Source organism: Amia ocellicauda, chromosome 2 (assembly GCF_036373705.1).
Source record: "Amia ocellicauda isolate fAmiCal2 chromosome 2, fAmiCal2.hap1, whole genome shotgun sequence".
Classification (NCBI taxonomy): domain Eukaryota; kingdom Metazoa; phylum Chordata; class Actinopteri; order Amiiformes; family Amiidae; genus Amia; species Amia ocellicauda.
In genome coordinates, this window is record NC_089851.1 from 38,806,605 (window position 1) to 38,820,548 (window position 13,944).

Here is a 13,944-nt window from a genome sequence, read left to right on the forward strand (position 1 = left end):
GGTCTTATTCCTCCTGAAGAAATATGGAGGTTGTTATGGGTTAGTTGAGGTCAGTAACTGTCATTTCCAAACTGCTCTGAAAAAGGGGGAAAATATTTAGAGGTAATGCATTGCATATATATATATATATATAATCTAATTTAGTCATCGTTATTTTCAGTACATAGAAACGTGCTGTTACATTAGGAGATAAGATGCGTTTCAAACTTCCTGTGTACAGCATACATTTAGTTCCTTTGTGGTTTTGATACTCTAGATACTGGACTCACAATTTACTTTACATAATGTCAGTTTGTGTTAATCCTATAGAAACTTTGCAATAGCATTATTTCCCATATCAGACTGCATGAAGTTGACCATTATGAGGACAACCTTTTGTGTGTTCACAACCAGTTTTCAAATTTAAAACCGGTACTTAATTTCTTATTACTTATTTGGCAACACAACATGATGGTTTGTGGTTCAGATTTACCCACATATAGGATGTTACTGCAATCAGCTGAATATTCAAAATAGAATTAGTGAATGCATGCTTAATTTCTTTCCATGAATGACCTGCATTAGTTGTTTTTTAGGTTATCTGATTAAGATAACATCCCACAGGTTCCTCTCAACCTGCTTTAGAGAACAGATCTCCTTTTTCTATTTCAGAAAGTGCATGCTGTAATTGGGAGAAATGACTGCACACTTATCTCCATTTTACTGATTTTAAAAACATTTCTTATTGGAGACTAGATCACTGCAAACGCTCAGAATATTAGCTGCTCACGCCTGTTTCATCTGTGCATTCTTCAAATATTATGCTGCAAGCCATACAAAAATTGAAGCTATAATTAACTTGTTTGCATTCCTTTGAAGGAAAAATGTGTTTCTTCAGGGCAGAACAATTAAAAACACAGTGGCATGCCTGCATATTGGACGCTTGCCCAAAAGGGAGATGGTGACATGTTTCAGTGACCATCATGCCCCGTACTTGCAGAAGAGTACAAATCCTTGTTTTTTTTGTTTTTGTTTTAGTGTTTTTTTAGAGGGGGGAGGGGGGGGTCAGGGTGAGTTTGATGCTCATTTAAGCTGTTTGCGTCATGAACTTGGAGGTGTGCCTGTGATGGGTGTACTCTGAAGTCTGCACAGATAGAATATGAAATATTTGTCAAGCTAGGGTTTTGACTGTGCTGGTTTCTTTTTCATTCATATTTTTGTAATTGTAAATAAATAACATTGCCACAATCGGAAACATTTTTACAATATGATACATATCTGAGATAGTAATATGAAGCACTATGGTGCTACAAAGTGGATAGATGCATGATAATACTGCTAAATTTGTCAAACGTTTTCTTATTACATATATTTAATTGAAGTAAAAGATACAAAATGCAGTATATGATGTTTTACTATAAAAACTTTGTAACAGTTCTCCAACATACACAGCATCATATTTGAATTGGTATGCCAAAGTAGTTAGCTACACTGTATATCATACCTAAACATGCTCATGTCAGCTTATTGTAATTTAGCATTTTATACTTTTTAGAACAGAGAATAGTAGTATTTGATAATTAACTGCCCTGTAGAAACTGTTAAAAGTTATTGTCCACATGCAACATTTGTAGTTCAAGCAGAAAAACACCTGTGTTTTATATCCAAGGGGATATAAGCAAAATGTTTAATAATACATTTTAAATGCTTTCCAATGTTGCCCGATAAAGAGTTTAAATTTGTGAGGTTGTGGTGCATTTGTCTTATTTGGAAAAAAATCTTTCTGTTCAGTCCAACAGGCAGCCAGTAAAATTGAATCTCCTCACCTGTCAAGTCAAGCCAAGTGGAGAGGACAAAAAGTGTTTCGACCTAATATCTCGTGAGTAGAAAGCCATTTGTTACATCATGCTGAATAGCAGATATCCCCACACAATAGCAGAAATTCCCTACAATGCCTTTTGGATTTGAAGATTCAAACCGTTTTCAGTGTAACAGTGGCAACTTTGTTCCTGAAATGTCAGGAGTGAACAACTCCTCTCACAAATGTATACTGTCTGCTCTAATCACTCAATGAGGGCTATTATGAAAATATGCATAAAATAAAAGCAAGCAAAAACAAATGACATATTCTCTGGCACTGGGCTTTTTTACAGAATGCTCAAACACTGCCAAGAAAACCTTTCATACGGTTTCTTTTCAAAACTGGGCAGTTAAGATAATGTTTTCCTATAATTCATTTGTAATTGTTTTATTTTTGTTACAGATAATCGAACGTATCACTTCCAGGCAGAAGATGAACAAGAATTTGTAATGTAAGGGCAATTAATCTTAAACTTAATGTTTATTTTTATTTTGTTAAAACAAAGCTGTTTTCTGATACCAGCAACTGTCCAAAAACTTAAAACATCTAAACTTCTTGCACAAATGTAGAAAAAAAACACAGTATTGTTGCTGAAAAAGTATTGTTGATAACTATGTATAGTTTGTGTTAACAGTCACTTCTTAAGTATGGGGAAGTTGTATGCTGTTAAGAGTTCTGCATGGACATTTCATGGTTTAACAATGTAGGAAATTTTTTGAAAGCAAGCATGCCATTAAGCTGTCTGTTTTCATAGTAGGTTATTGATCCAACGACCAAGCAATCCCTTACTCTGGTTCTTGAGAGATCACTGAAGGGGATGTTTTTTTATTCTCTATAGCAACCACTCTATTAGAACAAAGAGGAGTCCATTAAAAGCTACTTAAACTGTTGAGAAAATGACAAAGCACAGGTAGAAATATTAATACAGGGTATTCTGGTTTTGAAAAGGGCCACAGAAGATGCATCAATAACATAATTATTGGAACAGCTTAATACACACTTAACAAAAGTGTTGTGGAAGTCCTTACACAGAACTCAGGCTGTTGTTGCTGTCTGTGTACATTCTTTTATTTCAGTTATTTTCTTTTTGGGAACCTTTTACTGAGAAAAACACTTTGTATAAAGCTGGGCCTTGTGTTCTTGTGATGTTTGCTTATACATAATCATGCAAAAATGTCCTCATGTTAATGTAAAAGGAAAGAAAACATCAATATATCAATATAATTGCATTATTGAAACAAATAATTGCAGTTTATCAATCACCAATATTACAGAACAGGCCCTTTGCTATTCACCCACCGATCAGAATGTTTCCATCAAATCAGTTTATTAAGGATATTAATACATCCTTTTTGATAACCAGTTGGAGGAAATACTCATATTAAGCTGCATCATTGCTTAATCTTGTATAGTAAGACATCATACAGTTTATCATACCATGAGAGTTTGTCTGTTCGTCCAGTGAGATTACAAGTTTGACATTTGCTCAATCTTGACAATGTAGAAACAGGACACGTATGCTTTATATTTATAAGGAAAAATACATAAATGTGAAGTGATGAACATTTTTCCTCATGTAGATCATTAATAAGATGCGAAATAGACTTTGTTTAGAAATTAATCATTTTGTGAGCTCATACATGACAAATTAAATTAAGCATGCAAAAGTGCAGAAGTACTGTTTTTTTTGTGATCAAATGTTTTTATTGGGGTAAATCAATACAACACAATGACAGCAACAATATAGTCTTTCCCCCTTGTTAGTTTGTATCCCCCCCCCCACACCTCCCCCTTCCTAGAAGAAACTAAGAAAAAAAAAAAAAAACACCTCCCCCAACCCAAGAGAGAGCTACAAAATAAAACGCAAAAAAATGCTACAAAATAAACATGGTAAATCATATGAGTGCCTCAACAGAGTCCGCAGACGCCCTCCAAAGCCCTACAGTCTCGCCCCCGGCCTCATGGATCCGCGCAGTGGAAATCTCCAGATTAATAATATCATGAAAAGAGCGGACCCAATGAGACCAATATAAAACAAAAGCTCAAAGAGGTGACAAATGCAGACATGCAATGAAGTCCTAGGAAAGTGATATTACTGTTATGATATTTTACTGTAGTACAGGCCTAAATATTAACTTATAAGAGTTTTTTGTATTACATTTTTGAAGAATATAGACACATTTTTTGTTAAAACACACAGGACATTAATTGGACATTAATTTATTTGCACTGCATACAAATAACATGACTAGTAAAAAATAACTGGAACCCTAAAGAAATGCACACTATACCTAAGAAAACAGAACTATATCGTGGGGATGTGATTATGGGGGGTGGGGTTGTGGTTCTTGTGTATCAAAGAAACGCATCTTTACCCTCCTTTCCCCCCCCAGCTGTCTTTCAGCAGGAAACAAATCTAGTATTGATCTGTTGGAGAACAAGGCCTCCTCAGCACTTCCTAAAACATTTGTTTCACAGCAGGTTGGGGTTTTCACTGCAGGAAGTGTGCTTGGCAATGCAAGATTTTATGTTTAACCTTCAAAACATCAAAACCTGTTAAAAAGTGCATTTTAGCATTGGTGCTGTTTGTATAGGAATGCTGTTTTTGTTTTGACTCTCGTTTTAGTTATTATTTTGATTCCTATTTCCTTGTATAGTAGTTAAAGTGCCTTTCTTTTGATTCATATTTTGGAATTTGCTTGTTCTCTGCCTTCCGTTTTCTTGTCAGGAATGGACCTAGATTCAGGAACAGTCATTAAAAACTGTTTGCTAAATCAGATTCTGTTTAAAGCATGGTATACAGCAGTGGTTTTCAAAGAAGTTACTGTACAGGACCATATTTGGCTTTCTTTGAGTGCCAGGGGTAGATAAAATAGTAAATAAAAAACACATCTTTAGGATACAAGCTATAATAGTCATGCATGTTTTGTAAATAATTATAATTGTTTTGACAACTTAAAATGTAATATGAACAATGATGGTGCAATACAATTAAACCAATCCGTACATAATGTGAAGATTCTAAACACAAGTTACAAACCATGAATGAAACCAAGGAAATCAGTTTCAAAACTTTTCTAAACTGAATCTGATTTAATAGAACCAATTATGTGTCAGAATCTACTGGATCACTTGAATGAATCTTTTCTTACATTTTTCTAGCTGGATATCAGTGTTAACCAACAGCAAGGAAGAGGCTTTGAACATGGCGTTTCGTGGGGAGCAGAGCTCAGGGGAGAACAGTTTAGAAGATCTGACCAAAGCCATTATTGAGGATGTTCTGAGGATGCCTGGGAATGAAATTTGCTGTGACTGTGGAGCACCAGGTAAGCAGGGGTCTCAATTGATGGCAGGGTTCTCACGGGTCCTTGAAATCCTTGAAAGTTTGTGAATTTGACAGAAAAAAATCAAGGCCTTGAAAGTAGACATATCTTGACAAGGACCCATGTCTATTTTTTATATATTGTGTGCAAGAATAGAAATTGAAGTTCTTTTGAATGTTTTTTGTACTTATACATTCAAGCCTCTCTCGCTTTTTAATTGTTGTCTGTGAGCTTCTGTAAAGCCTGCTAGTTCTCATTATACAACATTTCAGTGTTGTAACAGTAATTAACCTTGATCCGTGTCTCAAACTATGCCATGTTGGGTCCTTTGAGGGAATTGGGCATGGAAAGTCCTTGAAAAGTCCTTGAATTTGATGTTTAAGAAGGTGTGGGAACCCTGATTGATGGTGAAATTAAGTAGTTGGTTTATTTGGATACTGGAATTTGGCACATTACATTTCCTACTGCTCATTATATAGTCTAGTATGTGTGTATATATATATATATATATATATATATATATATATATATATATATATATATATATATATATATATATATATATATATATAGTTTAAACCTTTTAAACCTCTTGATTGTCACACTATTATTGTACATTCAGTACATCTCACAAGTGTGCCGTTTCTTCCAAATGCACTTTCGATTTCTTCCATAATATTTCCATCTGCACTGGTTTGTTGTTCAAGGTAGACAGAACTTTTGACTTCTTCGCATTTCTGTTGATCTACTTCAGTTCTCTTAGATTTAACAAAGCTGTGAAACATGACTTAAGTTTTACTCACTTAAAGTCCAGTTGTCTTGCTTGCTATATGGCACAGAATACAAACCGATTCTGAGCTGTTGCACCAAAGGAAGTTAGTAATTCTTTGTAATCTAACTTTCTGTTGCACTTAGTTCAACCATGTCTACAGAGAAATAATGCTAGTGATGTGATGAAATCTACCGTTCACTGGTGAGGCATTATAAGCTTATGCTGATGCACCGTTGATCCAGATCAGCTTTCAGATGTTTTCCCTGAGAGTATTTTTGATAGAATTAGCTACGTCAACAGTGAGAGAACATACAAGACATTTAAAAAGCTTATTTGTCTGAGGCTGCAGTCTCTAACCAAAGATACTGATGAGTTCCCATTCTCAGTCATTGTAAAGGAGTAAAATCATTAGCTGTGCTCAATAACAATATATGTACTATTAGACGTCATGCCCTACTTTCTTATACATGCCTAACATGTGTTTGCAATGAACAGCTTATAGTACATGGAACCAAATTTGCCGTGGTCGTGAATTATGAAAAAATATCTTATCCACTCATCCATTATTGTCATCACTTCTGGTTGAAATTGGATTCTGTTGTAATTTTTTTGGGATATAGCTATCAATGTGGACTACACTCTTCCTCTTCTGTTACTAGTGTTATTTGGAGTTTGTGTTATGTCTTTTTATCTTCTTTCTTTTGACTGCCTATAATTTCTGGCCCTTCAATTGGGGTAGTCAGTTTTTTTGCCCCAGTTGTCTTCAAATAATTCTTGAACGATCCTTCACTCCTATCTTCTTTCATTATGCTTCCATCTGTAATTTAAATAAGTGTGTGTGGGGGAATATTGTCACTTTCTTGTTCATCTAGCTGACTTTGGTATCTTTTAAATTTTTCTCTTTACAAGGATTTCTAATTATTTTCCTTTCCTAGAAAAATGAAATTCCTGACGTAACGTTTTCAGCTCGCTATATAATTATATTTGGCGTTAATCATTTATAATAATTTAACAACAACAAACCATAACATTTTAGGGTGATGCTGTGGTTTGTCCAGTCCCAGTAATGTGTTAGTGTTGGAGTTAATGTGTGCACACCTGGCTACTTTATGATCGAACCAGGTTTCCTTTCGACATTGTTTTCCCATTATAGGATCCTCTATCGCACATTTAACCTAATGCTGTGCTCTGAAAAACAAGATTCAGCACTCTGGTATGCACACACTCATCCCTTGATAGTATTCCTCTTTGCCAGTGAGGACAGTTAGTGGTTTCACTGTCAGCAGAAATGCAGGTTGTTGCAAAGGAAAGATAAATATTAAAATATAACAAATTGCTAGTGAAGAAGATAGATTATGTTAGAAGGAAAGATTTTTTTAAACCGTTACTGTTTAGCCACCTGGTTTAAAGTAACAAAAATAAATATTATCATTACTAACCAGATGGTAATGAACTTAAACAGGCAATATTTGAAAACATTCTAAATGTTTGTTGTCTTTCAATTATATAATAGTAGTATTGTTTGCTAAATTTTAAGCTAGTCAAATCCATCATATATATTCATATGTATAAATATACGTATTCACACTTTTCAGTTGTAACCGTTTTATTCAGTGATTCAGTGGCACCAATAAATATAGTTTATTAAACTAAACTTGTATATCAATTAAATATTTTCTGAATGTACTGAACACTGTTGTAGGCTAGACAAAATATTCCAGTTGATTGAACTGAGTTAAGAACGGAGGTGTACGCAGATTCGGCTGCTGCTTAAAAACAAAGATCTCCCAATGTTGTTGTTCTCATTCTCCTGTAAGAGGAGTGTGGTGGTGGATGCCCTCTGGTGGCAAGATGTAATATTTTCCCGTGACACCTATTCATCTTCAATAATCTTTCCGATGTTTTGGCTTTGAATGTATTGTTGTTGTTGTTCTTATATTATACATTACACTGCTTGATTTTTAATTTGGTTAACTAGGCTAAGTGTTTTTCAGTGGGATTTGACTGCTTTCCAGGAGTCAAGACAATATAAACAATGCAATATTGCAAGTGTTAAGCAAGATTCCTGCTCCCCACAGGAATGTGAAAGATGGAGCTGATTTACAGCGGAGACATTTATTTTATATATGTCTTAACAGATGACCTTATCCAGGGTGACTCACATTTTAGAAACATGCTCCTTAATATGTCTGTATATTTTTACATAGCATTTGTGAACCAAATTTTATTTTCATTCATTTTTTTCTGTTTTCCTAGATTTGTTTGTCACCAGTTCCTTGCTGTTTTTTCTGTTATTCAGCTGTTTTCTCTTTGTTTGCAGATCCCAAATGGCTTTCCACTAACCTAGGCATATTAACCTGCATTGAGTGCTCTGGGATACATCGGGAAATGGGGGTACATATTTCACGAATCCAATCAATGGAGCTAGATAAATTAGGAACTTCTGAACTCTTGGTAAGCTGGAACAAAACATTTCTTCTACAATTTTAAAATGTTATTTCTGCTGTATTGTGATGTATTTGCATATAACAATGATTTACATGATCATGATCTTTGAATGTTATCAGTGCAGATAATGCCTTTTGTTTCTGTGGAATCCTCTGCAGAACAGCAATATTGATATTACAAAATGCAATATCCTAAACCGCCTGATGTCAGGATATCTTAGTGAAGACTTAATTCAAAATCCTGTGTTCCTCAGGCTATAATGTTCCCACAGGAACGAGTGATTGTTGGCATTGTAGTCTAGATGCAAATATTGTCTGCTACCGCTGTGTCAGTTCCTGTAAATAGCAGACGAGTGATGAAGTGAAGATTTTCTCAGTTCCACAAAATAAGGAATACATGTTTCAATGAAAATCATTTGTGCAAGTGAGAGATCCTGGTTGTCAGATAAAAACATGTTCATTAACTGTTAGCAATCGGTTTCATCAGAGAAAAGTATATTCTACGAAGTATATGTTCCACAATGATCTTAACCATTGCTTGCTCTGGGTATGCGATAGATTTATGCATCAGGGGTGTATGGGGATATGTGTTAACAGTTGAAGGTTATTAAAAATATGAATTATTCAGGGTGCAAGCAGTAGCAATACTATGTAGGGGGTATCAGTAGCAAAACTGACTCCATATTGAATACACAAAAAAATGATAAAACCCAGACATTTAAATGACACAAAAAACTACAATTGTAGATGTCGACAAACTGAATGTAACATATTAGAAGTAGAATGTGAATCAAATGGTAAATACTGTAACCTAGTATATAATCAAACACTTGTATTATACTTGTTGGCTGAACTATTGGCTGGCTATTGTTCCTTATACTTTGATTTTAGCACCAGAACATTATGACACAGATTCTGAAATTGAGAGACTAATCCAAATGAGAGAATTCAACGTTCCTACGCAAATGTGTGTGTATCAGGGTCTGCAAAATGATGTTTGTATTAAAGTTAATGATCATAAACATACTTCTTGCAGTCTTGTATGTTCCAATCACATATTTATACTTATTTGTTTATTTGCTGTAAAGCAGTATTTACTTCCTAAGTATCAGCGCCATAAAAATCCTATTTAATATAACATTTGCCCCTGAGGAATCAATGTGACGAATAAGTCATAATAACTTATACTTTGTAAGTCGCCCTGGACAAGGACGTCTGCTAATATATAAATAATAATAATAATAATAATAATAATAATAATTTAACAAGTTTGACAAAAAATATTTTATCCCAATTTACCATGTCTCTGTATGTGACATAAGCTATATATGAGTTTAGTGTTCCACATTTAACGATTTTCTATACTATTACCATTCATTTTTTTTAATGTTATTTAAAAATATATGAATCCTTTAGTAGTAAGTAAGAATGGGATTTCTAATGTAAATTACCCTCTTAAATTGGTAAGATTAATTTTGGAAATGCATCCTGTACATCACCACTACAGATATTTCCGGCAAGCACTGAAGGAGATCATTGTTTAAAATAGCTTCAGATTTTCTATTTGTTTTTACTTTCAATGATAATTTATGTGGCGTTCATTCTTTTTCTTTCAGCTGGCCAAGAATGTAGGAAACAATAGTTTTAATGAAATTATGGAAGGAAACCTTCCTTGTCCTTCACCGAAGCCCACTCCGTCAAGTGACATGTGAGTAGCTTGTGCATTATTGTGCATGTAAGAGTTGATACAAAGCAAGAACTCTTCTTTTCACTATGAAGCAAATTAATACTTTCAGTAGGACTACAATGAGGAAAAAAGTAATACTGGCTTACTGTCAGAGTTTAACAGCTTAGACATATTTACTGGGCATATGTATGTTTCCCCTTTATGAAAAATAGCCAGATGTCATGTCCAGAGGTAAAATGTAATTTTAGTTCCCCTTTAGCAGATATGTCTGGAATATGCTGACCCTTCCAGACAGTAGCTCATGAAACATTAGATAATGTGATTCTTCCTTCTTGTCAGACCATATAATGTGAGTATTCATTCCTCTGCAGGACTGCACGTAAGGAGTTCATCAACGCTAAGTATGTAGATCACAAGTTTGCTCGGAAGACCTGCATGTCAGCAGCTGCAAAGATGAACGAGCTGTTTGAAGCTGTGAAATCCAGGGATTTACTTGCACTAATTCAAGTCTATGCAGAAGGGGTAGAGCTCATGGAACCACTACCAGAGACTGGCCAGGTGAGACTTCATCATCCATTGCCAGCAGGAAATGAGAAAGCTTTGACTGTCCAGAGCAGGGGTTGGCAAACTTTACTATTGGAAGAGCCATTTTTGACAAAAATTATTTGAGCCCTTTAATGCGGGTAACACAGCTTATTTAGGCTATATTAGCCCACCACCACTACAAATTGCCTAAATGAGAATGCAGTATCAAGAACCATCCTATTTCAATCATAGGCTAACTATAGAAATCAAATGCAGTTTGTTTCAGTTTCAGGAAGAAGGGCACCACTGGTTTAATTTGGAAGAAAGTTTTTTCTTTGCAGCCACATACAGCAATCTATGGAGCCTTTGGGTTCTTTGTGAGTTTATTTTCATTAAAGGGTTGGTTTAAGAAATGCGAGGTCTGTTGTGAACACAAGGGAGCATTTAAGAGGCCTTTTTCATCATGATCGCGGTTGATTTAAGATACATTTAAGGTTCTTTAAGGATCCTTGTTTGCAAGGAACCTTGGTAAAAGGTTCTAATGAGAACCTTTACTTCTTAGAGTGTAAAACGTGTGTTCATACAGAAAGATTTTGGTTTTAAACTTTACCAATAGCAAATCATCGGATAATGTACTGTATTTTATTAAATATGTGCACATGAAAATAAAATAAACAATACATACTAAAGCCAATTAAACCACACTAACACTAGCCAATCGAACACGTATATACATTTAAATACAATTAAACCTAATCAAAATACATACAATCTGACAGTCTGTTAAAATGCCAAAATAATCGGCTCTTAACCAAACGAATTAACAGTGAATACAAAAACACCCAGAACTTCAACCTTGGCATGTGTCATATAAATTATGCTAATTGTATTTAGAGCAGTAAGTATTCAGCTGTCAGTACGAATGTTGCCGACTTGCCATTATCATTCAAATATACAGTCCCCAAATCCCCGCACCCCCCAAGCTGCGACTGCTCAATCCTCCCTATTTTTATAATCTGTAGCTCATCTAAACATAAAGTGAGGTATGTATGTATGTATGTATGTATGTATTCAGAGAAGACACGGGTTGCTGTAACCAGTCAAATTATTATATTCACTCGATTAATAAATACTTTAGGTAAGTGTTTAGTACAGACACATGGAACAACACCCACCAGTTTAAAACCTTTTCTATATTTTAATATTTCAAAGCCTTTTTTTAAGAAAAAAATTAAAGAAAAATAACACATTTGTCACTTATTTCGACAGTATTTTAAAAATGTGTTATGCTGCATGTACAATATACACTCGCCTAAAGGATTATTAGGAAAACCTGTTCAATTTCTCATTAATGCAATTATCTAACCAAACAATCACATGGCAGTTGCTTCAATGCATTTAGGGGTGTGGTCCTGGTCAAGACAATCTCCTGAACTCCAAACTGAATGTCTGAATGGGAAAGAAAGGTGATTTAAGCAATTTTGAGCGTGGCATGGTTGTTGGTGCCAGACGGGCCGGTCTGAGTAATCTGCTCAGTTACTGGGATTTTCACGCACAACCATTTCTAGGGTTTACAAGGAATGGTGTGAAAAGGGAAAAACATCCAGTATGCGGCAGTCCTGTGGGCGAAAATGCCTTGTTGATGCTAGAGGTCAGAGGAGAATGGGCCGACTGATTCAAGCTGATAGAAGAGCAACTTTGACTGAAATAACCACTCGTTACAACCGAGGTACGCAGCAAAGCATTTGTGAAGCCACAACACGTACACGTACAGGCGGATGGGCTACAACAGCAGAAGACCCCACCGGGTACCACTCATCTCCACTACAAATAGGAAAAAGAGGCTACAATTTGCACAAGCTCACCAAAATTGGACAGTTGAAGACTGGAAAAATGTTGCCTGGTCTGATGAGTCTCGATTTCTGTTGAGACATTCAGATGGTAGAGTCAGAATTTGGCGTAAACAGAATGAGAACATGGATCCATCATGCCTTGTTACCACTGTGCAGGCTGGTGGTGGTGGTGTAATGGTGTGGGGGATGTTTTCTTGGCACACTTTAGGCCCCTTAGTGCCAATTGGGCATCGTTTAAATGCCACGGCCTACCTGAGCATTGTTTCTGACCATGTCCATCCCTTTATGACCACCATGTACCCATCCTCTGATGGCTACTTCCAGCAGGATAATGCACCATGTCACAAAGGTTGAATCATTTCAAATTGGTTTCTTGAACATGACAATGAGTTCACTGTACTAAACTGGCCCCCACAGTCACCAGATCTCAACCCAATAGAGCATCTTTGGGATGTGGTGGAACGGGAGCTTCGTGCCCTGGATGTGCATCCCACAAATCTCCATCAACTGCAAGATGCTATCCTATCAATATGGGCCAACATTTCTAAAGAATGCTTTCAGCACCTTGTTGAATCAATGCCACGTAGAATTAAGGCAGTTCTGAAGGCGAAAGGGGGTCAAACACAGTATTAGTATGGTGTTCCTAATAATCCTTTAGGTGAGTGTATAGTGTTTAAAAATACTTATTTTACTCTATGCAAAGCTGTGGTTAAGCCTTGCCAATTCTAACTATGAATCTTCTCATAAATGAGCCTATGTTAATGGTAATTTCCATACGATTACATAGAGACACAAGAAATGCCCTTTCTAATAAACTGCAACATTATTAGCTGAAGCCGTTTTATGTGAGCCTGGAGTTTTATTGGTTAAAATAGTCGAGTCTGCTCCTATTGGCTAGAAAGACTGAAGTGGGTTTGGCACAGAGCATGATTGACAGCTGGTGTGTCTCGCCGCAGATCAAACATACAGGCAAGCCAGCAGCATTTGTTTTTCTTTTTTTGTCAAAGCCCGGGGAGCCACTGAGCAGGGGTTAAAGTGCCGCGGGTTGCTGACCCGTGGTCCAGAGAAAGCCATCCCAGTCACACTCGGTCACTTAATCTTCCTGAAGATGTTCTCAAAAATCAGAAGCAGCTGCTGTTGAATTATCAAGGCAACAAATAATAAATGTCTTGCTATTAGAATAGATTCGACAGCCATGCTTCTTTTTCTCCTTGTTTATCGACAGCCAGGAGTGCCAAGTCTCTTAAATGCTTCTTATCATGAAAGTTAATCTGAAACAGGAATCTGTGTCGTCTTGCTACTGATGAAATGCTCACACTACTTTGTTCCACTTGTCTTTCCAGGAGCCGGGAGAAACCGCTCTTCATTTCTCAGTGCGAACTGCCGACCAGACCTCGTTGCACCTGGTTGACTTCCTTGTACAAAACAGGTTGGGACAAATACAGAAATGGCCGGAGACATAAGTCACAACTCTGATAGTATGGGAAGCTGCATCAA

The 13,944-nt window shown here is 36.0% G+C and overlaps 1 protein-coding gene across 4 annotated transcripts in view; it reads left to right on the forward strand.

Moving 5' to 3' along the window:
* The window catches only part of asap1b (ArfGAP with SH3 domain, ankyrin repeat and PH domain 1b), a 123,421-nt gene that overhangs the window by 87,894 nt on the left and 21,583 nt on the right, over positions 1 to 13,944 (forward strand). For all 4 annotated transcript variants that reach the window (XM_066723444.1, XM_066723442.1, XM_066723445.1 and 1 more), the window contains exons 14-20: positions 1,771 to 1,858; positions 2,243 to 2,291; positions 5,003 to 5,166; positions 8,256 to 8,389; positions 9,999 to 10,090; positions 10,441 to 10,627; positions 13,791 to 13,876. In XM_066723444.1, coding sequence (XP_066579541.1) covers positions 1,771 to 1,858; positions 2,243 to 2,291; positions 5,003 to 5,166; positions 8,256 to 8,389; positions 9,999 to 10,090; positions 10,441 to 10,627; positions 13,791 to 13,876 — 800 coding nt within the window. The remainder of the gene's footprint in view (positions 1 to 1,770; positions 1,859 to 2,242; positions 2,292 to 5,002; positions 5,167 to 8,255; positions 8,390 to 9,998; positions 10,091 to 10,440; positions 10,628 to 13,790; positions 13,877 to 13,944) is intronic.